Source organism: Kogia breviceps, chromosome 3, assembly GCF_026419965.1.
Source record: "Kogia breviceps isolate mKogBre1 chromosome 3, mKogBre1 haplotype 1, whole genome shotgun sequence".
Classification (NCBI taxonomy): domain Eukaryota; kingdom Metazoa; phylum Chordata; class Mammalia; order Artiodactyla; family Physeteridae; genus Kogia; species Kogia breviceps.
This window is the reverse complement of record NC_081312.1, coordinates 11,433,062-11,457,306: the sequence shown is the minus strand read 5'-3', so window position 1 is coordinate 11,457,306 and position 24,245 is coordinate 11,433,062. Positions and strand designations below refer to the sequence as shown.

The 24,245-nt window shown below is 54.3% G+C and overlaps 1 protein-coding gene across 4 annotated transcripts in view; it reads right to left on the bottom strand.

Annotated features, from left to right (window-relative positions):
* The window catches only part of ITPK1 (inositol-tetrakisphosphate 1-kinase), a 164,152-nt gene extending 144,914 nt beyond the window's left edge, over nucleotides 1–19,238 (bottom strand). The window contains exons 1-2 of one of the 4 annotated variants that reach the window (XM_067027863.1): nucleotides 19,137–19,237; nucleotides 18,423–18,654 (exon numbers count right to left, since the gene is read on the bottom strand). In XM_067027863.1, the coding sequence (XP_066883964.1) occupies nucleotides 18,423–18,517 (95 nt within the window). In that variant the 5' untranslated portion in view covers nucleotides 18,518–18,654; nucleotides 19,137–19,237. Of the gene's footprint in view, nucleotides 1–18,422; nucleotides 18,678–19,136 lie in introns of those variants that run through there. The other 3 variants (XM_067027864.1, XM_059056889.2, XM_067027862.1) reach the window with 3 other exon arrangements.
* Nucleotides 19,239–24,245: the final 5,007 nt, after the last annotated feature.

Sequence of the window (24,245 nt, the reverse complement as noted above, 5' to 3'; positions counted from 1 at the left end):
GATAAGAGTACACACCCAGGCAGCCTGCTGGGCGATGAGACACCCATGGCCAGGTCACCCCCATCACCCTGGCTGAGCAGAGGCCAAGCCACAGAAGCAGAGATCCTGAGTGACCGGCCGCTGACCGCAGATACACAAGGGAGCCCAGCCCGAACCGCCATGCTGCAGAGCAGTGAGCTCACGAGCGGTTACAGTTTCAAGGCGCTATGCTGGGGATGGTTTGTTATTCAACAATAACTGATAAAACTCTTACTTACACGTAATGGAATCAGAAAGGGAAGGAAGGCAATTATATTCACAATGATATCCAATGAAGCACTGTCCACACCAGCAAGAAAACTGGAAATAATCTAAATATTCAATCATAAGATTATAGCTCAATATATCACAGTGTAGACACCCAACAGAGCTATCGCGTAGCAATGAAAAAGGACCACCCTCTTTGTACTTTATTTTCAGGTGGGATAACATCATTGGGATTATGTTTTAAGTCCTTAGCTTTTTTGCCGGCAGGCGGGGGATGGGAGAGGGAATGATGACACTTTTATTATCTTTTAAGATATTTGGTTTATGAAAAGGAAAATTAAACTATAAATACATGATCATATTGATTATGTAAGTCATTAGCTTTTAAGGATCACACTAAATTATTTACGTATGAACTATGGCTGAGATTTTCTTCAAAATAATACGAGGGAAATAAATAAAACAAGATGAGCCATAAGTTAATAATGGTTAATACTTGGTATGGGGGGAGGGTTCATTTTATTATTCTTTCTTTTATACATGTTGGAAATGTTCATAATAAAAGTTCATAAAAATTTTTAAAAGATCACTCTAAAGGCTGTAGCGGGACTTCCCTGGTGGCGCAGTGGTTAAGAATCCACCTGCCAATGCAGGGGACACGGGTTTGAGCCCTGGTCTGGGAAGATCCCACATGCCGTGGAGCGACTAAGCCCGTGCATCACAACTACTGAGCCTGCGCTCTAGAGTCAGCAGACCACAACTACTGAGCCCGTGTGCCACAACTACCGAAGCCCACGTGCCTAGAGCCCATGCTCCACAAGAGAAGCCACCAGAATGAGAAGCCCGTGCACCGCAACAAAGAGTAGCCCCTGCTCGCCGCAATTAGAGAAAGCCTGCGCGCAGCAACGGAGACCCAATGCAGCCAAAAATAAATAAATAAATAAATGAGTTTATTTATTTATTTTTTAAAAAGACTGTAGCAACATGGAATTAGTTTACACTACAAGGCTGTGTGCAGAAAGCAAAAATCAAAAAGCTACCCATACAATGTTTTCAACTCTGCAACTTTAGATACAATAAAGGAACTAGACGTGGTGCGGTGAGGAGTAGAGGAATGATTTGCCTCTTCAAATTTTGCTTTCATGATGTGACACTGTCTTTACAGAGGACCAAAAATGCCAAGAGAAAAGATGATGTTCTTTCATTTCCTTCAGCTGGGGCTCAGCATGAGTGAGAGGCTGGCTGGTGGGGGACCCTACCCAGAAGTACATGGGGCTGGGAAGGAGGAAGACTCTGACGGAAGCAGCTGAGGAAATCCAGGCTCGGCGGAGCTAGAGAGGACCCCCTCCCCACCCCCTCAACCGGCCCCAGCAAGAGTGCTGGGTTAGGAGGTTATCAACCAAGATTGGTCCTTCCCAGTTTAAGGGGCCACACCAGCTACCCCTTCCTTTGACCAGTTTTGAAATCACAGATGATATTCAGCTCTCTAAATATTCATCTCTAGGCAGAAAAAAAATTATTTGGGGAAGAGCGTAAATTATAATCAGATCGCCCATCATGTGTCAGAGACCACCTCCACCAATTCAGCCATCACCTCCTCTGATCCCCCGAACTTCCCAACTGGGTGCTTATGTGCCCATTTTACAGATGAGGAAAAGGAGGCCCATCACCTGCCCCAGGTCAGTCATGCCCCGGAAACTGGGGCTGGGTTCAGGAGCCAGTGGCAGGCCTGGGCCAGCACACCTGTTGGCTTCCTTCGAGGCAGCACCTCCACTAAGGGCCACATGCATGTGGGGCAGGAGGTAGAGACCCACATGCACTGAGGACCCCCAGCCTTAGGTGGATGGCAACCCCTGTACAACCCCTGCCAGGTGAGATGCTACTGACTGAATGCTTGTGTCCCCCCAAAATTCATGTTAAAGCCCTAGCCCCCAATGTGATGGTATTGGGATACAGGGGCTTTGGGGAGGTACTTCATGTTAGATGAGGTCATGAAGGCAGAGACCCCACAATGGGATTACTGCCCTTACAAGATGAAAAGACCAGCACTCCCTCCCCACCACTTGAGGACACAGAGAGAAGGTGGCCATCTATGGACCAGGAAGTGGACCCTCATTGGGAACCAAACTGGCAGGCACCTTGATCTTGGACTTCCCAGCCTCCAGAACTGTGAGAAATAAATGCCTGTTGTTTACGGTGCCCAGCCTATGACATTTGTTACTGCAGCCCAGGCAGACTAAGGGAAAAGTTAAACCATGAGCCCCGGGGCAAGCCTAGAACCCCCAAGAGAAACTGACAAGGGGTCTTTTTCAAGCCTGAGGTTGTACTAGGACAGAAGAGTAAAGCTATGTTCATATATTATTTCCTAGGCAATGACAGTTCAACATCTGTACAAGTATAGAATCACCCATAAGCTATATTAAACGAAAAAAAAAAAGGGTAATTGTATGAGAGCATGGATAATGGCCATCACTGTTTCAGAAACAAAAAAGGGGGCTGTGCATGTGTGTGTGTGTGTGTGTGTGTGCATACACAAGGGCTTACACAGATACAACACGTGTCTGAGAGAACAGGCGAGAACGTGGTAACAAGGCGGCCTCCAGGGCCTGGGGTGAAGTGTAAAGGAGACCGTCTTTTCACTGCACGCTCTTAGGTGTGTGGTTTAAATTTTGATCATGTATTCTTTTTTAACCAAAGTTTTTTAGTGCTATTCACCAGTCAGATGTAAACCTGCCCACAAGAAACTATGGAATTTTGTGCAGACAAGTCACTGACCTTCTCCAGCTTGGTTTCTGTTTTCAAGTGCTGTTTTTCATCAGCTGATAAACTGAAATGACCCCTCCTCGCAGCCTCACATAACAGACCTGATGAGCTGACAACTTGGGCCCAAACGGCAGTCCGACCAGCTAAACCAGAAGTATTCGCTCCCCAGGACCTCTGAGTTGGGGGCCCTCAAATAGGGACTCTGATGAAGGCCACACAGATCAACAGTGAGAATGAACGAGGCAGACGTGAGCTTCCGGACCCGGCTGCTTCATCATACAGCCCCAGAAAGCTACCAGGGGGCTGAGAGATGTCAGGCCAGGCCTGCAGTCCACGGTGGCCACAGCAAAGGGGAGGGCCCGGGACAGCTTTCCCTTCCACTGTTTTCCCGCCACCACTACCTCTATCTACCTGCCACCAAAGGCCACGCCACTAAGAAGAAGCGCTGGCCAATGAGAATTCGGGAACACCCAAGTAGAGACATCTGGCGGGCAGGGCAAGGGCACTGGGCAGGGCAGCCACCAGCTTCTCAAGGGGTCCTTGCTCCCCCACTGGTTCCAGAAAGGAACCATCAGGGACCAAAACCCCTCACCAGGCCCCACCACCCTGAGCCTTCTCCCGGCCTCCAGCCCTGCCCCTTCGCGAGGGGCCCTCAGGACTGGGGCCCTGAGGTGTGCAGGGCCTGGGTGTGTGGCCACCAGTCACTTCTTCCCCTTCCAGGAGGAACTACTCCCAGCAGTCCTGCGCGGACGCGGAAGAGCAGGCAGGAGAGCCCACGTCCCGCGCTAATGCTCCCCTCTGCAGGAGGACTGAGCCCCCAAGCCGAAGTTCACAGCTGCGAATCCGCAGGCTCCCGGAGGAAAGGCACCTAAACATTCCCCGGCATGCATGGGGCAGGGCCAGACGGCAACAGGGCGACGGCGTGTTTACGTAACACAAGACTGTTTCACCGCAAACACTCGGTGTCAAAACCCCACAGTTCCAAACAGCAGGGCCGGGAAGACATTGGCTTTCACCCTGGACTCCAGGCAGCCTCTGCCCAAGGCCCCAGATCCCATCCCTCAAGGCAGGGTTACATAAGCCCTTCCTCCAGGATGCCCCCGTGTGACCACTGGGCCCAGGGCCCTCAGAATCTGCCTGCGTCAGACCAGCTCGGGTTTGTTTGAGGGGAAAGAGAAAGCCAGGGGCCCAGCCTCAGGCTCTCACTTGTGGAGATGGCCATCACTCCCCCACTGGGAACAGCGCCCTGGCCCCAGAGCCCAGAACCAGGGAGTCTCCCACCTCCCCTGGCTGCCCAGCGGCTAATCCCATTGTCTTCAGGGAAGTCCCAGCCTCCCGCGTAGGGTCCGCCCGGCCCACATGCAGATCACGTGGCAGGGAACGGGGCGCTCCCCAGCCCCAGCACCTGGCTGAGGCGCAGCTATGTGGCCCAGGCTGACCTACGTCCCAGGTGGAGGGAGGCCCCGAAGCCACCAGCCCGGGTCTGCATCCTAGTCCTGCCATCGACTAGCTGTGACCCTGGGCTAGTTATTTAACCTCCCTGTGCCTTCACTCCTTCTGTTAGGAAACAGGGGTACTAAAAGTCCACACCCTCATGGGGTGTAACGCAGATCAAAGGAGATGACACACAAGGAACTCGGCACTCAGCATAAAGGTCAGTTGTGAGGACTCACCTTGTATCACATGGGCCTGAGAATGAAGCCACATGAGGGAGGCCAGGGACCCAGAGAGACTGGGTCCCGAGGACACCATGAGAGCCCCTGAATCCACCTATACCTGAAGCCAGGCCTCTGCATGGAGTTACCACTTACAGGAGCCCCTTTATTACTGAACCCAGTTGGCACTGAGGCTTCTACTGAAACCAAGACACTGCTGCCACTTGTAGAAATCAGTCAGACAGTCGCTCTTCTGCTGAGACCATTAACTTCACGCCAGCAACTCTCCACGTCTGTTGGTTGATCGAGAGAGAGAAGCCTGGAGGACACAGCTGCCCCGGCTGCCCCACTGTGTCCTCCAGCAGTGAAGACAGACTTGCAGGCACCTGGCCAGTCCTCAGGTCTCACTCCCGGGGGAGTGCCCATTCCCCCCACCCCAGAACTGTCCAGGTCCCAAACAGTTACCCGCCCACTCGCCCGCCCTTCCCAGGGGAGCATCCCAATCCAAAGAGCCTGCCCCTTCGGCATTCCTGGCAAAGTTGGAGGAAAGGCAGGAAAGACCACCAGGCTGGGGGTCCTACCCCCAACTGCCGGGGCCCGTGAACCAGAAGAACTCATCCTGGACAAGGCGGGGACTGCCAACGATGGCTCAGAACGGAACAGAGAAGAATAGCCCCTGGCCTCACATCCGACCTGCGGTTCCCCGGAAGCCAAAGGAGGAGCATCTTTGGGCTCCGGGGCTCAGGCCCGGCACATTGGGCTGATTCCCTGTGTGCACGAACCATCAGGGCTGGACGCTCTGAGCTGCAAATCCTCACCTGCAAGGACCCCTTCTGGCTCCGAGGTTTATGGGAAATTCCTCCTCTCAGATGGCGGACCTCCGCATCTCACCAGCAGGGGACGTTTACTCTCCGTCACCCGTCGACACAGAGGGCGTGACTGCAGGTTGCGGGAGTGAAGGGCAGCCCTCCCCTACTGCTGTCAGAGACGGCCTCTGGCCTGAACAAGAAAGGAGCAAGGTGGTGTGCTGAGCCCCGCCTGTGCGCACACACGCGGCTGACTCTTATCGAGGAGGAAATTAAGGTCCAGAGAGGGGCCAAGACACACCCGGGTCACGCATCCAGTAAGAGGCCGGGTCAGCCTTCACATCCCACCACTGACCAAGATACACACTGTCCCTGGGACATCACAAGGAATCCAGCACAGCCCTACCTAAGGGGCTTCTGAAACTCCGCTTGCCGATCTTCTTCCCAGATGTGAGGGCTGCTCAAACGTAAGCTCCTGGTCAACAGCTCCATCACCCTTTAATGGCCGACTCTGAATAACAGAGTGACCATCTGCCCACCAAGAACCAGGCTCTGTGCTAAAAAAGACTCAAGCTGCCTCAGCTCACCCAATCTGCAGATCCATTCTGCTGCAGGTTGGTAGAAAATTCCCATCTCAGGTATAGAAACGAAAGCCTCGGACAGCTTAGGTGGCTTGGCCCAAAGTCACACAGACAGAACCCAGCAAGCAGCACCCCTGCCTCCAAGTTCCTGCTCCTGATCTCGAAGCTCTTTCACAAGCATCCCCCCACTTCTGAAGCCGAGGAATGGCTCCAATGAGAATGTTCCCAAGAGCCTTCCAGGTTTTGGGGGTCTTTCCAAAGTGCTTCCAAAACCCTCTACCTTCAGTAGAAAAAGCACCAAGGTTCCCCCAAGGTGACCCCAAAAAGGGACACGCATGGCAATTTAAACAGGAGAGTAGGCCACGGGGCCTCCTCCACATAGGCTCGGAGGATTCCAAGGAAGGAGCGTGTGAGGCGGGAATGGCGGGGTCCTGGGAGTCTGAGTGATGCTCTCTGGGCAGAGCACGTGGCAACCCAGGCGGCCCAAACTCGCATCCACGGGACGGATGGCAACGCTGCTGAAAGGTGACTCAGCTGATACCCAGCCTGAGTGGACACCAACGGAGCCAGCACCTAAATTTCCTGACTCCAGGCAGGCCATACATCCAATGGAAATTGAAAATGAATAGGAGAAAAGTTAAAAACTAAAGGGCACCGAGGTCAGGTCATTAGAAAAGAGCTCAGACAAAAGGAAAGCCATCCTCTCATCCTCTGCCTCCGTTTACAGAGAAAAAAAACTCTTAATGGTCAAGGGTCGGAGCTTTAGATTCACAGAAAATGCTGTTCAAGTCGCACCCCCAGGAGTGCCCAGCTCTGAAACCCGGGGAAGGCCCCCTACCCTCTCGGAGCCTGTTTCTGCGTGTGGACTGAGAGCCGTAAAGCACAGGCTCAGGCCCGCGGCCGGAGCTCCAGAACCGGGAGCTACTGCTATGCTCCGGGCTCAGCTGTTCTCGTTAACACTGGAAATGATGCCACGACATCCACGGCCTCAAGCCACGGACCCCACTGCCCCCTCCATGCCACGGCAGCCACAGCAGCTCCCCCACATCCCTCACCAGCAGGGGCACTGAGGCCCAGAGGCTCAGGCAGCGGGGCTCTGAGCAACCAAACCTCCTTAGGCACAGGCCACGACTTGCCGCGCCCGGTGCAAAGTGCAGGCGGGGGGACTTGGGGGCTGATTCCGCGAGAAGCAGAACTCCTTCCCGACAGGACCCTGGAGCCCCTGCCCAGACCTGCCCACGGGGAGGCGGGACCAGATCTCTGACAGAATGGCCAGAATTCCTTTGCTTTTCAAGGATCCCACAGTGAATGTTAGGACTTTTAGAATAAAATCTTAAAGAATATAAGCTTTAGTGTCAGCAAATTCCAATTTGGCCAGATACAAATCCAAGCTGCCCCACCTACTAGCTCTGCAACTTGGGGCTACCTCTGCATCTTCCTTCTGGGCCTCGGAAACACGGGCTGGGGAACAAAGAGGAAACCCCATCCAGAGAGAAACCAAGAGGCCCACAGCACTGAACATTCCTCGGAAGACGCCCAGGATCCCGGGAGGACGCGAAACGGCACAACAGCCCCTGGGGACTCACAAATACCGCCCCCCCACGTGCCCCCTTCTCTCCTCTCCAAGGGACCCCCCCCATCCCCCCTAGAGAACAGAAAGAGAGCAACACACAACCTGCAGCCCCCTGCTACCACCCTCCCCTCCACGGGGCCCAGCCCAATGCACTGCGAGGAAGAGGCTTCTGCGGCCCCAGGCTGCCCCCGGCGTGCTCGCTGCTGCACGGGTCCACGGCATCCAAACTCATCCACCAGGGAAGGGGGCTGCCTAGCAACCTGCACTGGGACGAGGGCCCCAGGGAGGGCTCCAGAGGGTTCCACACCCCAGCCCTCGACTGTTGGATGGATAAAGGGTGTGAGGCAGAAATGAAAGCAAAACTGCCACAGGGGCCTCCGCTCTGCAGCCACCTACCACGCACAGCCCCTCCCAGGAAGCAGTGGGCTGAGAGGCTGGGGGCATGTCCTGGGCACTGGCGCTGGAGGTCCCCCACACCAGAAAAGGGTAGGGGAGCCGGGCAGGGAGGCTCTCTGCCTGCCCTGGGCTGGGGGCTCCCATCAGAGACGTGTCAAAGGCCCCAGACCCTGGCCTGGCCGGGTAGGAGGGCGTGGGAGGTGGCCCACGGGGAGGGGGAGTCCTGTCACATCCGAAGCACCTGCCGTGCTCAGCAGCCCCAGAGGTGGGTGCACTATGCCCACTTTACAGATGGAGGAGCAGAGGCTTGGGGAGGCGGAATGGCTTGTCAGTCACGTCTACCGTCAATCAGGCAAGTCCTGTGCCCTGAGTTCACAGACATCTCACCACCCACCACCCCTCCGGGCCCCATAACTGCACGCAGAGGATGCTCAGAAAAGAATGCCTTTCAGATTTTCTTCTGAAACTGGGTATCAGTCCAATGGTGCCAAGATGTCACATTCAAGATGGAGATAAAAGCCACCTGGCAGGGTAGAAGCAGCAGGGGCTCCAAGAGCCAGTGAGCCCCGGGGGTGAATCCAGGCTCTGCTACTCACAGCTGGGTGAGGAGGCAGCTCACCTGGCCTCCCCGCAAGCCTCGGTGCTCTCATCTAGCAAACGGGGATGTGCCGTCTTGGAGAGTAGATTCCCGACCTACGACGGTGCCCAGCCCGTGCTAAGTTCTCCCTGTGCTCTGAAATCTGGTATGAGCCACTGATCCAGGAGGGAACAGGCGGGAACTTCAACACAGCCCTTCTGAAGCATGGAGGGCCTCCTGGACAAGCCCCCGGTTCTGGTTTCATGGCTCAGAGGCTCTAAGACCCGAGCAGGCCGAAGCTGGATGAGGAGCCCATGGGTTTGCAGACTAAACTGCAGAGTAAGGCACCGCAGGCTGTGCTCTGGCCTCTGCTCCCGGCCCTGGCCCGATAATCAGCGTGCACCTGGCTGAGCTGGTCCCCGGCAATGTCTCCGGTGCAAAAACTAGCTGGATCCCCAGCCTCGGGATCCACCTCTAAGTAACTTCAGTGCAAACCAGCAGCCAGAGGCGAGACATTTTTAAAAGGGGAAACAGGACTGCCCCAAAGGCAGCAACCAGCAGGCAGGGAAGCTGGGTGGGCAGCCTGGTGCCCCTGCCTTGCCCGCCTCCCGTGCTATGAGGCTCAAACGAGGCAGCAGATGGTGAGTGCCTCACCAGAGTTTCCCAGGGCGGGCTCCAGGGAACACGAGTCCCGCACAGGGACTCCGGGAACAGACCAGCCTGGGAACCTTTACATCCCAGATGCCCTCCTGGAAAGCCCCTGGCCCTGAGAAGCCCCACAGTAAAGAAGCTGCTTTAGCCTGCTTAACTCAGCGTCAAACGTGCCTGATGGTTCGGGGGTGAGGCCTAGTAACAAACACTGTTTGGGAAATGACAGTGTCCATTTCCCAGAAGAATCAGCAGGGTACTTGTTGAGAGGAGGCTCCCAGACCCTTTCCCTGGAGAATTTTAAGGGGGAGGGGGGTGGACTCAAGGATACGTTTTTCACTGGTGCCCCCAGTGCTTCTTTTGTTGGGCGAGTTCATCAAACACTGGCCTGGAGGAAGGTAAATGAGTGTAAAAGAGAGCAGGCATCCTTCCCCCCACTCCCTGGGCACCTGAGGCCTAACCTGAGCTTTACAAAAGGTCAGCTGGCCTAGGGCCTACCAAGGCCATAGGGTCCCCCACCCATCCCCACCCCAGCCCCCCAAAGCCCAGAACTGCTCATTCCTGTACACAAAGGCTGGACTGAACGAGGTCAGAGGGGAGCATCTGTCTTCCTGTCTGGCCCCCAGAGTACAGCTGCAGCCTCAGGTGGAGGAAGGTTCCAGGGCCACCCCCCTGGTCCCCTTTCACACTGTCAGGGAACAACGCTACTGCAGGACACCCTGCTGCCTCCTTTGACCACCGCCTGTCTAATGTGGAAACCGGCCTGCTCTTCCCTAGATGGTTGCCCTCGGTCCTCAGGGAACCCAGGGCCACGGCAGAGGCCGGCCAGGGTGTGTGACCTCCGGCAGCAGACCCCACCCGCCCTGTAGCTCTTCAGCTCCTAGAGGAACAGGCAGTCGCCCCTCATTAAACGTCACCTCCTCAGAGAGGCCTTCTCTAACCACACAGTGCTGAAGTGGCTGCAGCTGCTCCCGTCGTGGCTTTCCCATCTGCAGGCTTCCTGGCTCTAGTTCTACCTTGCAGCGTTTTAAATGTATCTGTGTGCTGGTTTCCCTTCATCTCCTTACCAGACGCAGGGGAGCAGGGACCAGCACCAGCACAAGGCAAGCCAGGGTGAATGCTCGGGACTTGCTGAGCGAATGAAGGAATGGAGGAACGAAGCCAACGGTCTCCTCCCTGACCTGGGACCTGCCACCTTCACCCTGGGTCTTCCTTCCTGGCCCAGAGCACTCCAGAGTCCCAGGTAGCTTTGACTGAGCCACAGGGACACAGAAAAGGCTTCCAAAACCCGCCAGTCAGTTCCTTCATCCACTAACAGATGCTCTCTTGAGCCCCTACTGTGTGCCCTGGTACAAGCACTGGGGCTTCAGCAGGGAACAGAACTGTCCCAGTCTCGACCTTTATGGAACCAACTTTCCAAAGGAGAGACAGACAATGAGCAGAGAGAAAGAACAAGGGCAGCCAGGGGGCACTAAGGGTTTAGGATCCTGAGCAAAGGGAAAGGAAAAAGGCATCTCCCAGAAGCTATCTTTGGGAGGGACTCTGGCCTGTGTGTCCTGCTTCTCCCTCCAGGGCAGCTGACGGCTTAGCAGAGTCTACCCAGCAGGCTCTGACGGCAGGGCTGCTGAGAACACCAAGGGCAGTTAACAGGGTGGGCACCCCGCACCCACGGGCCTGGGAGGGAAGGGGGCAGGAGTCCGGGGATCCTTCACGGAATGATTCTCCAATCCGCCCAGCCAGTGACAGATCCACGCCCCTGAGCCCTAAAAATGGGGCACCCCCAGGAGCCGTCAGCCCGACACAATCCTGCCCATGAGGCCCAGCTGGGGAGGCACAGGCCACAAGGGCAGCTGCTTTCTGAGGGCAGCTGGGAGCAGGCAAGACAAAGCAGCAGGCAGAATTCAAACAGCCCAATGGGGACGGCCTCATTCACAGCTCCAGAGGAAGCGCTGCTTGAAAAGCGGCTTCAGCAGGCAGTGGGGAGGGCGCGCGCTGGTCTTGGAGTGGGGCGAGGGCCCCCTCCCCCGACCCCTACCACATCCCACTGTGTCGCCTTGGACAAGCCACCGCACCCTGCCTGGGCTTCCCTGGGGAGCACGGCACTCTTCCCTAAGCAGGCCACACACCCAGGCCGGGCCCCGAGGGCCAGCGGAGGGGGAAAGGTCCGGATGGGCCCGATTCATGCACCAAGAGGGAAGGGGTTTAAGACCTCGGCTTTGCCAGGGAGGGAGTAGGTGCTCAGTTCCTGAATGATGATTTGCTTTCTAAATGAATCTTGCTTTCTATAAAGGAGGTACCAGAACATTCCCTCAAAAAACTAGCTTAGCAGCTGAATTCAAAATACAAGTAGGAACAGAAACCCTATTTACATCCAACTGTTCAGGAACTGCACTCATGCGGCACTTCACTAAGCATTTACTGAATGCCCCAAACCTGCTAAATCACGAGGGAGAAATAACCCGTGGAGGCAGGAGGGCCCAGGGGTGAGGATGGGAGGCCCCAGCCTGAGCACAAGTGGGCCCAGCTCTGCCCCACGCCTGCCCAAGCACAGCCAGCGCTGCCTACATGAACTCAATCTCACCGTCATAAGAGAAATGCAAACCAAAAGTCCATTGTTCACCCATGTGTGTGGCCAAGATCAGAAATATCTGTCCACGAGCTGTGCTGGGGAGGGTGTGCGTGACAGGCCCTCCCATATGCGCTGTCATCTGTGAGCGGTGCCCTGTCCTGGTGAGTGGTCTCAGAACTGCCACGAGAAAGTAAAATGCCTATGCCCTTTGACCCAGGGCTCACTCATCTAGCAATGAGCACCCAGGCAATGGGGCAGAGCACTCCCTGCCCCACTGTCTACACAGGCAGAAGCCAACCACAGGGCAAGAAATACGGTCCACTGTTCTAAGATCTGGACCCCAGAGCGGTTAAAGAAACGAGGCAAGTGATACAGAACTGTCTCCAATGAAGCAGTGATGTTCCATTTCTCTAAGACACGGTGTTCCGTGAAAGGAGCCGAGGGCAGAACGATATGGGCAGAAGAGACCCACACACATGCACCCTGTGTTTCGCACAAAACACCTCGAGAGAGGGGGGAGGGGCAATATAGGAGTAGGGGAATTTTTTTTAAAGGGTTATTATGGGATTCTATAAAATCATATGTGTGAAACTTGTGAAAGCTGTAAAGCACTACAGAGTTTCAAGAATCTTTCATTCAATTAAAAAAAAAAAAAGTTAAAAAGGAAAAGAAAAACACCTCCAGAGAAAGAGACTGCCAACAGCACATGTCCCTGAGTGACCGGAACTCAAGAACAAGAAGGAAACGGACTGACTTTTCATTGTGTATTTTGAGTCCTTTTCATTGTGTATTTTGAATCCTCTGGGTTTTATTTTAACATATGCATGTATTTAATATTCAAAAAGATAAAACAATAAATGTTAGTGAATAACACAGCATCATGACTGCTCATGGAGACTCCTGGAATTTTCAGGAAACCCAGCACAAACTCCTCTTGAATCTCAGAACTCAAAAAACTGAAAGTAGGGCTTCCCTGGTGGCGCAGTGGTTGAGAATCCGCCTGCCGATGCAGGAGACGCGGGTTCGTGCCCTGGTCCGGGAAGATCCCACATGCCGCGGAGCAACTAAGCCCGTGAGCCATGGCCGCTGAGCCTGCGCGTCCGGAGCCTGTGCTCCGCAACGGGAGAGGCCACAACAGTGAGAGGCCCGCGTACCGCAAAAAAAAAAAAAAAAAAAAAAAAAAAAAAACTGAAAGTATTATCTGGCATTAACGTAATTTTCTCAGGCTCCCCATCCATAAAATAGGTGAGGACAGCAGCCCCGCCCCCCAAGGGGCTGTAAAAGTCCCACAGGCCAGGTGTGAAGGGAGACGCTGGGAGGCACCAGGCAGGGTAGCCCCTCCTTATAGCCGTGCCCGCCGGCCCCACACACACCTCACACCCAGGCAGGAGGAGCAATTAGCATCCCTCCCGGACTTCAGGGTCACTCAAAAACTGCCCAGGCCGGGGACACTCGATCTGCAAATGCCAAAGATCTGGGAATAAAAAGGCATTCGTGAGCAGAAGCCCACTCCCCCCTCACCAAGGACAGCAACCACGGTTCACAGAGCTCCAGGCACAGTATGCATCTGCATACGGACATTTTTAAGGCTCATAACCCTGAGCTAATACTGTCATTATCCTCACTTTAAAGATGAGGACACTGAGGCACATGCCCAGGGTCACATGGGTGGCCTGTTGTAGACCCAGGCCTGGGACCCAGGCAGGCTCATCAACACACAGTAGCGCCCAGATGGCCGTTTTCTCCTGTGCAAAGCCCAGTTTGCTCCCTCGGAGGCTGTTGGAAAGTGTTTACTTGCAAGGCTGGGTATGGACAGTCCCGGTGCACAGCTGCAAAGAAAACCTAAGTCAGCACCTCTTCCTACCTCCACGCCCCCAAAACGGTGCCAGATCCAGACACTAAGACAAACAGAAAAATACCCACTCACAGACCAGCAGCACTTAATCTAGGAAAAGATTCTCCTTCCTCCCCACTATGAATCTCCCAAAAGAATCCCAGCACAGAATGTTAAACCTTCCCAGCAAAAACGAACCTTCTGGATTCCTTCATTTAAAGAAAGGAATGGGGACTTCCCTGGCAGTCCAATGGTTAAGACTCTGCACTTCCACTGCAGGAGGTGCGGGTTCGATCCCTGGTCGGGGAACTAATATCCCACATGGCGCGCAGTAAAAAAAAAATAAAAATAAAGACAGGAATGTAGGCCCTGAGGGGCCCTGAGGGAAAGGGATGGCCTGGGGGTACCCTGGAGGCCAGGGTACTGTTAACACCAAACTCCCAGCTCCCTCCTTCTGGAGCCTCCAAGAGCCCAGGCCTAAGCTGTGCAAAGAACTTCTTAATAAACAAGGCAGCCACATCCTCAGATGTAGAGACCTGGGGTCTGGGCTCAGGGAAGCCCTCAACTCCAGATGCAAGTCCCGCATATGCCCCAAGCCTCAGTTTCCCCATTCTGCCACTCTGAACTACAGGGAGAATGATGTGAGATGAGGTTCCAGGAAGGATGATGTGAGACGAGGTTCCAGCATTAAAAAGTCAGGTAACACGACAGTAAAGACAGACAGAGGTTCACTCACGTTCTACACCAAAATGCTTCGTGATGTCCTGTGCCTTTCCACCACCTCCTGCAACACAAGTTCAGCCGCAGGAAAGAGGAGTGGGGGGGAGGGGGGGGGAGGCGTTGGAGGGCTGACACAGAAAACACGGACAAAGGGAACCAGGTCAGCCAGCCTTTCCACACAGGGCACTGTGGAGAGCTAAGAAAATTAAAAATTAAGGGCTTCCCTGGTGGCGCAGTGGTTGAGAGTCCGCCTGCCGTTGCAGGGGACGTGGGTTTGTGCCCCGGTCCGGGAAGATCCCACACGCCGCGGAGCGGCTGGGTCCGTGAACCATGGCCACTGAGCCTGCGCGTCCAGAGCCTGTGCTCCGCAACGGGAGAGGCCACAACAGTGAGAGGCCCATGTACCACAAAAAAAAAATTAAATTAAATTAAAAAATCACCCAACAAGCACTTCCCTGGGGGTGCACCAGTTAAGAACCCGCCTGCCAATGCAGGGGACACAGGTTCGAGCCCTGGTCCGGGAAGATCCAGTATGCTACGGAGTAACTAAGCCCATGCGCCACAACTGCTGAGCTCACGTGCCACAACTACTGAAGCCCGTGGGCCTAAAGCCCCAGCTCCACAACAAGAGAAAGCCGCCGCAATGAGAAGCCTGTGCACAGCAACCAAGAGTAGCCCCCGATGGCTGCAACTTGAGAAAGCCCATGCACAGCAACGAAGACCCAACACAGCCAAAAAAAAATAAATTACCAGACATTTCCAACTAACAGCTTTACTTCTCTGCTCCCTGCCTGAAGTTCCTTCTGGACTTCTCGAAAAGGCACAAAGGGACGTGTGAGAGAGCTGCGAGGGTGCTCCAGTGTGAGGAGACGGGAAAGGCAGGTAGGAGGGTAAGAGAACACCAGAGCCATCCCCGTGGAGAAGGGAAGACACGCAGGAGAGGGGCGGGAACAAACAGTGCCACGAAAAACAAGCTGAGTCAAGGCCCATCTGTCAAAGGAGCCAGAAAGCCCGTCCCATCGAAGTGCACCAGGGTCCGAAAGGTTGGCCCTCACGCCTGCTAAGGTGTCCCAGCGGGACCTGCTCCAAAGGCCCATGGATGCCTGCAGCGGGTGATGCCCCTCAGAGAGCAGACATTACACCTGCTAAGGCCACAGCTCAGCCTTGCAAGGAAGTGTCTCCAAGACAAAACGGCAGCAGCTGGACCCCGTGAAGATAATGAGGGGGTCCGCCCAACTGTCGGAGATGCCCAAGGAGAAAGCACTTGCTTTCCATGTAGGTCTCAAGATGTCCGGGTTGGACCCATTCTAGAAATTGAACAAAAGGAACAAAAGTATGGAGGCTGCTCCATCTCATGCCATATCCCCATCTGTAAAACAAAGGGGCTAGGGGGACTTCCCTGGCGGTCCAGTGGTTAAGACTCGGCGCTTCCATTGCAGGGGGCACGGGTTTGATTCCTGATTGGGGAACTAAGATCCTGCAAGCCAGGCGGTGTGGCCAAAAAAAAAACAGGGGCATGGGAGCGGTGGGGGTCAGGGTGGGGGGGGCTGGTGAGATGATCTCCCACGCCCCTTCCTGCTCTAAGATTTTTACAAGGCCTGACTGAAGTTCGACTAAACAAACAACTCATCCTGATCCACTCAGGTCATCCTCTCTGCCACTGACACTGCCCCAAACATTCGGCACAGAGCCTCAAGCTATTTTCAAACATCTCTGGACTTCTTAACTATGGAACTCACGGACAATTCATAACCCATCCAAATGGGAGCGCTGCACCCCCGGACTGTGAAAGTCAAAAACATGACAATGTCCATCTACACCCTCTTCTCGGCCACTAAAACTGCACCAGCATTCACATCAAACACGAGAGCAGCAAAGGACTCTGGCCACTCTCTCGAGGGTGGGAGTGTTTTGCACCCCATACAAAAACGCGGCCACCAGGGGACGCTGCCCTGAAAGGAATAAAGGAGGGAAGAAACAGAAAAATTCTTTTTGGTGTTTTCTTTTCCTTCCTAAGCTTAAGTGACAAAATATCTAAAGCACCCCTGATGAAAACACAAAGTGGGTTTCCTGAGGTTCTAGAATGACCCAGATGTTTCCCTTCCTCTCTTTGAAGCCCATTTGGCCAGAAGAACGCAACTAGACTTTGAACACAATAACCCCTTCAGAGAAATCAACACTCCGTGCTGGATTTCCCCCAGAATGGTTGACATCACGGCTTGCCCTGAAGCCCCCTTTTTAAAGACAGAGGGTCCATGGGGAGGGAAAGCCAATCCACAAGTCCAGCCTGAGGACCCAGCCACGAGTCTCAGCTGGAACTGTTTTGCGAGAGCCTCCTAATTACCAAGCAAAACATACCAACCAGATGACAAGCCTCATGCTTTAGCTGCAGACACAGGATGACACAAATACAGAGAGACCTCAGGAAAAAGGATGCAAGGTATCAGTGGGGATTTCCTAAGTCTTATATGACTGCAGGGGGAGCTCGGGCAGCTAACACCAGCACCAGACTTCGAGAACACGTCAAATGGGCTTCTCCACATTTCTTCAGTGTCTAGGGCACATTTTCCACAAGTGTGCGTATCTGCGGTGCAATGTTCAAGTGTCCCTTTTCAACGCTGCAAAAGTCTTCAGACCCACTTTCAAAGCTCTGGCTGCAAGTTCCTCCTGGTTTCCCTGTGAATTCCCCGGCCACTCGGCATGCCCTACTGACCATGAAAAGCTTGCTTTCTCCTGGGGAAGCCAGCATGAGAGAAGGCAGCCAACTCCATCCCCAGACCAAGGGATGCAGAGCCAGGAGCTGTTTTATACAAGGTGCACCCCTCTGGCTGTGGGGAGAAGAGCTCCTGCGGGGGCTGGAACAAGGCAAAGGAGCAACAGGCCCGGGAGGACAGGCATGCGGGGCACAGAGGTACTGCCAGGCCAGCCTGCACGGGCCAGCTCAGACTGGCCACTTGCTCCGCACACCAGGAGATAAAGAAGCCCAATTGTTCAATTCATCATTATGTTTGGTGACCCAACAGGTACAAAAATGCAAGTGGGACCCATTTTCCAGAATCAAATCTACCAAGTGGAGACAATGCATAACAAAAGGGTTTTCCACTTAGAGTTTGCAAAAGGCTTGAGGAGCTTGATTCTCTCAGGCTTTCACTGAGAACAGGATTTAACTAACAGCTTCTCAGAGGCAAAGCCACCGTGGTGGAACAAGGTGAGGCATACCTGACCCAAGACTGGATGCATCTGTAATGGACTAAGAATGCGATCCTATTAAAACACCCGGAGTCTCCCCCACTGAGGACCAGCATGGGGAGGTGGGGCGGGGAGGGGGGGGTGGAGCCCAGAGGGACGAAAGCCGTTCTACACCGCAAGCATCTACCCAGAACCTCCTCTGCACCAGCCACTCCCTAGCTGTGGGACCCCGGGCCAGGTACCCCATCTCTCTGCGGATGGATTCCCCTTCTTAGACACGTGGCCCTGAATCACCAACCCAGCCAATTCCCAAGGCTGGTGCGAGGCTCTAATGAGACAGCAAATCACATACATGCCAAGTATTGCTACTCGCTTCAAAGAGGCTTAATCCAGTGACATGCAATGACAGCTTCTTGCAAAGAGAGCTGCACCGGCAGGGCACATAGTAGGTGGTCCGCAAACATACAAACATTGGTGCCCTTCTCCATGAAGGGAAGCGGACGAAGGAAGAAAAACACTCCAGTCCAAAAGTAACCTCCAGCCTCAGGCAGACAGCGTGGATCCCCCGATTTCCCAGGTCCCTCTGCCACCTTTAGCAGCGCTCCCACCGTACCCTGGGGAGACAGGGGTCTCCCCACCCGGGGTCCCAGTGCACCTGAGAGCCCTGGTCCGTGCCACACCGCCCATACTGGCCACTGCTTCTGTCGAACACAGCCAGCGGCCACCACCGCCACCTGGCTACTCGGACTCAGTGTCCCCGCGCACCGCTCCTTTCCGTTTCGCTCCAACCTCCCCAAACAGCCGCTGAGGCTGAACTGGGCTCAGGCCGGGGGTCCCCGGACGCCGGAGCCCCGTCCCTCCATACCTGCACAGCTCGGCGAAGGCCTGGAAATTCAGCTTCTTGATTTTCTTCTCGCTCAGCCAGTAGCCAACTCTCTTCCCTTTCAGAAAGGTCTGCATCTTCCTTTTCGGGCGGGGAGCTGGGGTCCGGAGGAAATCACCCACAGGCCGAGTCTGGCGGCCCGGCGCGCGCCGCGAGCTTGCGGGCACCTCCTCCCGGCGGCGGGGACGCGGAACGGAGCTCCGGGCGCGCAGTCCTGCCGGGAGGGGCGGGCCGGGGCGGGCCGGGGCGGGGCGGGCGCCCAGGCGGAGGGAGCGGCGCTCAGCGCGGCATTCCACTGGCTGCCGCCGCGTCGGGGCCGCCCGCGCCGCCGCCGCCCACGCCCCCACCGTCCGCCGGGCTCCCGGCGCGCAAGTTCGCGAGCGCCAGGCCGGGCCGGGGAGGAGAGGAGGGAGGCCCTCCCTCGCCGGCGCCGCCCAGCCCACCGCCCTCCCGGCGCTCGGGACCGAGCAATACGCCCTCCAGCGGCGGCCACAGCGAATCGCCCCCGCGCTCGGGCTGCGCGCCGCCCCCGAGTTCCTCCCCCTCGCCCTCCCTCTCGCTCTCGCCCGCGGTCCCCACTCCGAGTCTCCGGCGGCGCGTTCGGCCGATCCGACCCGGGCGCGTGCCCTTCCCGGCGCGCTCGGACCCCGGCGTGGCGCACGCGGCCGCCCGCTCCCCCCGCCCAGCCGTCCTCACCCGCCGCCGCCGCCACTTCCTCCTCGTCCCCGTCCTCGGCCTAGCCCGCAGCCCGCCGCCGCCGCCGCCGCCGCCGTGCTGACCCGGCCGGGCGGCCCGCTGGACCCCGCCGGGGCGGAGGAAGCGCGGCCGCGTCGGCCGCTAGGGGGCAGCACCGCCTGCCGCCTCTTAAAGGCGCCGCGCCTTCCCCCGCCTAGTCCTTTGGTGCGTGTTTGTGTCGAGGCTCTGGCTGTTGAGCTTGGGGACTGAGGGCGCGGGACTGAATTTAGGGCAGCCCTTGCCAAGTGCTTTTACTTTTTAAGGGAGCGAGAGGAGTCGTGGTGTGCGCATTTTCTACTTGTCCTTTGGGAGTGATCGAGCCGCTGAGTTTCATTCATCAGAAGCATCTCTGTACCCCCAGCACTATTCAGTCCCAACTACTGCAGAGGGCGTGGGAGGAGGAGGCGGGGGGGGGGGGAGCGCGGCGGATGCAGGCACTAAATGAGATCATCTGTCTTCCCCGGAGGAGATAGACCCAGGCCCAGGATGGGGGCCCCTAGGGTGGGGACATGAACACCCAGGGGCCTTCTCAGGCTTAGGAAGTTAACCACCAATCACACTCTGGGCCCCCTCCAACGGAGGGGGCGGGGGGAGACTAGAAGTATCAAGGATCAGGGTGGGACACTCCCAGAAGACACTTTCCTTTCAGGGTGCAGGGCGGCCACAGCCTCAGCGCTCTTGATTCATTAACCCCACCCTGCCTGCCCAAGCCCTGTGGGGCTGTAGGGGAGCATCCTGCCTTCAAAGAGTCTGGGAGAAGTGGGCATCTCTCCCCGGGCCCCAGCAGAAAAAATGACTGGGGGGGGTGGGTGGAAGGGGTCTCAGATTTTCAGGGAAGACATTTAAGCTGACCTTGAAAAATAAGGAGGATGTTGACGGGCCTGAGAAGGGGGAATAGCTTGAATAGAGGCAGGGAGAAATGGAAAACAAAGTTGTTAGGGGAGACAGACTCTCCTTGACCAAACTGGAGCTCATTCTTTAAGGCCCAGCCCTAGGCACCGGCCTTCTTCCCCTAATTACAGCTTCCCCCATCCTTCTTCCTGCAGGGCTTCCCGGTTGCAACCAGGTGAAGCTTGTCCACACCTGACTCTGGGAGTGAGCACACAGGTCCTCTGTGTCCACCTCTCAGCTAGCTCCACCCTTCACCCATCTCCCCTCCCCTTGCACCCCTGCTGGGTGACCTTGCAGTCCACTTACCCTCTCTGGGCCTCAGGGCCTCCCTCTTACCTTAGGAGGTAAGCCCTGCCTCATGAGAGCACTTCAGGCTGCAAAAGACTAGTGGCTATGAGGTCTAAAATGCATGGTGTTATGAGGGGGCATGGTGCAGAGTGGGGACAGGAGAGGAGAGATGTCTCTCATTGAAATGGGAAGAACAGTCTTTGGCTTTAGAAAGACCTGACTTGGGGGGGGGGGGTCCTAGTTCATTTCCTCCCAGCTTGGACAAGTGACTTAAGTTCTGCCTCTGAGCTCTGGGTGGAGAAAGTAACGCTTGCCTTAAAGGATTGTGGTGAATCTGAGAAATATTTGGGGAGGATTAAGACAGGGTATTCGACTGGTCCTCAACAGGTCATCAGAAATGGGGCTTGTTACTGTCTCACCCAAGGACTCTTCTTTCTAAACTTAAGTATAATTGACTTGCAATATTATATTAGCTTCAGGTGTACAACATAATGATTCAATACATTACGAATTGATCACTATAAGTCTAGTTACCATCTGTCACCATACAAAGTGATTACAATATGATTGACTATATTATTGACTATATTCCCTGTGCTGTTACTTATTTTAGAGCTGGAAGTTTGTCCCTGTAAATCGTCACCTATTTTGCCCATTCCCCGCCCCCTCCCTGTAACCACAACTTTGTTCTCTGTATCTATTAATCTGTTTCCATTTTATTATGTTTGTTCATTTGTTTTGTTTTCTTAGATTCAACATATAAGTAAAATCGTATGGTGTTTGCCTTTCTCTGTCTGACTTATTTCACTTACATAATAACCTCTAGGTTCATCCATGTTGTCACAAACAGTAAGATTCTTCTTTATGGCTGAGTAATATTCGTGTGTGGTGTGTGTGTGTGTGTGTGTGTGTGTGTGTGTGTGTGTGTGTACCGTATCTTTATCCATTCATCTATGAATGGACACTTAAGTTGCTTCTATACAAAGATTCTTTTTCTAAATTTTTATTTTATATTAGAGTATAATTGATTTACAATATTGTCTTAGTTTCAGGGGTACAGCAAAGTGATTCAGTTATACTATACATATATCCACTCTTTTTCAGATTCTTTTCCCACGTAGGTTATTATAGAATATTGAGTAGAGTTCCCTGTGTTATACAGTAGGTCCTTGCTGATTATCTATTTTTATATGTAGTAGTGTGTATATGTAAGGATTCTTAACCTGAGGCCCAATTAAGTCCCCTCCTTACCCCACCCAAGGACTCCAGGAACCCCTGCAGCTGCCAGAAGTTATATGTGTAATGACCATAGCTTTCAACAATCTCTCAGAGTCTGAGTCACTGATTACTCCAACTTCCTGTCTTAGCAATGAAGCACTGGACCCAGAGAGGGAAAAGGATTTGCCCAAGATCACAGAGCAGTTAAGAGGGAAAGTTAGAACCAGCGTCCCAAGGTCAAGAGGCCCCTCACCCCCATGGCTCACCATCATTCTGGAGATGGGAGGGATATGAGAGGACAGGGACAGGTTCTGAGGGCCAGGACCCCTGCCCAGGGCAAATCAGGATCCTCCCGTGCATTGATAAGACCAGGGACCTACCCACACTTCTCTGGAACCCTGGGCAGTTCATGGCCTCAAACCTCCTCTCCATTGAGGATGGGAAGCTACACATGTTTACTTCTGTTTTAAGTTGTTGGTCATCCCCCAGGGAGCTCCAGGGCCAGAACCCCCCTTCAGAGCTGTCCCACCTTGACTGAGGGCCTTTGTGCCTGCCCCATCCCTGCCCAATCAACCAGACTCTGAATATGGGCTGACCTAAGGAAGGCGCACAGTCTCGGGCCAAATATTTCTCAGATTCACAACTTCCTCCTTTCTTTCCGTGCCACAGAGCCCATCAACCCTTCCCCACAACCCTTGCCCACTTCTGTGTGCCCACTAGTTCAGCTAGTCTGTTCTCTACCCTTCAGCCAGAGCAGTCTTCAGAATGCAAGTCAGATTTGATCAGTCCAATCGGACTGCACCATTGCCCTCCCCCAACGCTACACTGCTGAAGTGGCTTTCTACTGTACTTGGGGAAAAACCAGAACTCCCTGATAAGGTCAAGGCCTGCCACCCTCATCTCCCACCACCTTCCTCTCACCCTGCTGCCTCCATCCCGGCCTCTTGTGGTCCTTGCTGTCCCTAGAGCCTTTAGCTAGGCAGCCCTTTTTTTTTCTGGAATGTTCTTCCTTCTCTTTGCTTATTAACTCATCCACCAGCTCTTGTCCCAGGTACCCCTTCCTGGCATCTCAGCCGTCTAGCTCTCTGCACCTCCAGTGAGGATGATCATCCCACTTGCCCCTTTGAATGGTGTACTTGACTAATGTTTGTCTCACCACTAGACTGTAAGCTCCTTGAGGGCAGGGACTATGCTTTTCTCTGCTCAACATTGTTCCCATAACACAACAGTAGATAATACTTGGGGCTTCCCTGGTGGCGCAGTGGTTAAGAATCCACCTGCCAATGCAGGGGACACGGGTTCGATCCTTGCTCCAGGAAGATCCCACAGGCCACGGAGCAACTAAGCCCGTGGGCCACAACTACTGAGCCCGTGGGCCACAACTACTGAGCCCGTGTGCCACAACTACTGAAGCCCATGCGCCTAGAGCCCGTGCTCCACAACAAGAGAAGCCACCACAGCGAGAAGCCTGCGCACCGCAACGAAGAGTAGCCCCCGCTCGCCGCAACTAAAAAAGCCCGCGCCCAGCAAGGAAGACCCAATGCAGCCAAAAATTTTTTAATTAATTAATTAATAATTTTTAAAAAACAGTAGATAATACTGGCTGGGCGCTATCTGGATTCTAAAGGAAGCCAAACTGCCTCTAAACAGATCCCTACCCGCAGAAGTGCTCATCAAAAGTGACTGATTAAATGAACCTCAGGTAAGTCCCTCCAGGCGGTCCCTGACCTCTCTGAGGTGGGAAACTCCAGAAGGGAAGTCTGGAGACCTCTACATTCCCTTTGGGAGGCAGATGAACCATTAAGGGATTAAATGGGGTAGTGTGTGTCCATGGCCTAGGACCATCTGGGAGAGGATTCCAGAGCGGGGAGAGGAACAGTAGAGAGAGGGCCCTGGGGAGGAAGGGCACCTCCTACTTGGGAAGTAGGGAAGGCCTCCTAACCCCAATCCTTCCTCTGGGGGAGGAGGCTTTGGGAGGTGAGACAAGGTAGTGATTGAGAATTTAGACGTAGGGTTCAGATGATAGACCAGAATTCTAGCTGTGTGACCTTCTGCAAGCTTCTTAACCTCTCTGAGCCTTGCTTGCCTCATCTGAGAACCATAAGATGGTGTCCATTTGTAGGAGACTGGTTAAGTAAACCCATTCTTCAACAGTCTGACGCAAAGTTAAATGCGCTAGCTCAAGATAGCTAGACTGGCATGAACATTTATTATCTGTGTGACCAGGGGCCAGTTAATACATCTGTCTAAACCTCAGTTTGATCATCTATTATGTGGGAGTGATTATCAAATGTAGCTCACAAGGTTAGCGAGAAGTTTGAATGAGTCTAAATTCATAAAGGACTGTGTCAGACACGCCTTATGAGTGTTAGCCACCGTCATCCATAAGTGGACCCCTACGGCCATTTAAACAATCAAATAGGATAATATCTGTTCATTCACTCAATCATTAAATATTTATTAAGGATCTGCTATGTGCCAGGAACTATTCTAGGCACTAGGGCTACTGCAGTGATGAAAACAGTGCAAACATAGGAGGCAGATGGACCTCCCCCCAACCCCCTGTCCTTGTGGAGCTTATAGTCTCATAAATGACCTAGTATATTAGTAAGTGATACATGTTACCAAAAAATAATAAAGCGTACAAGGAAGATGGGAAATGGCGGGTCGCCA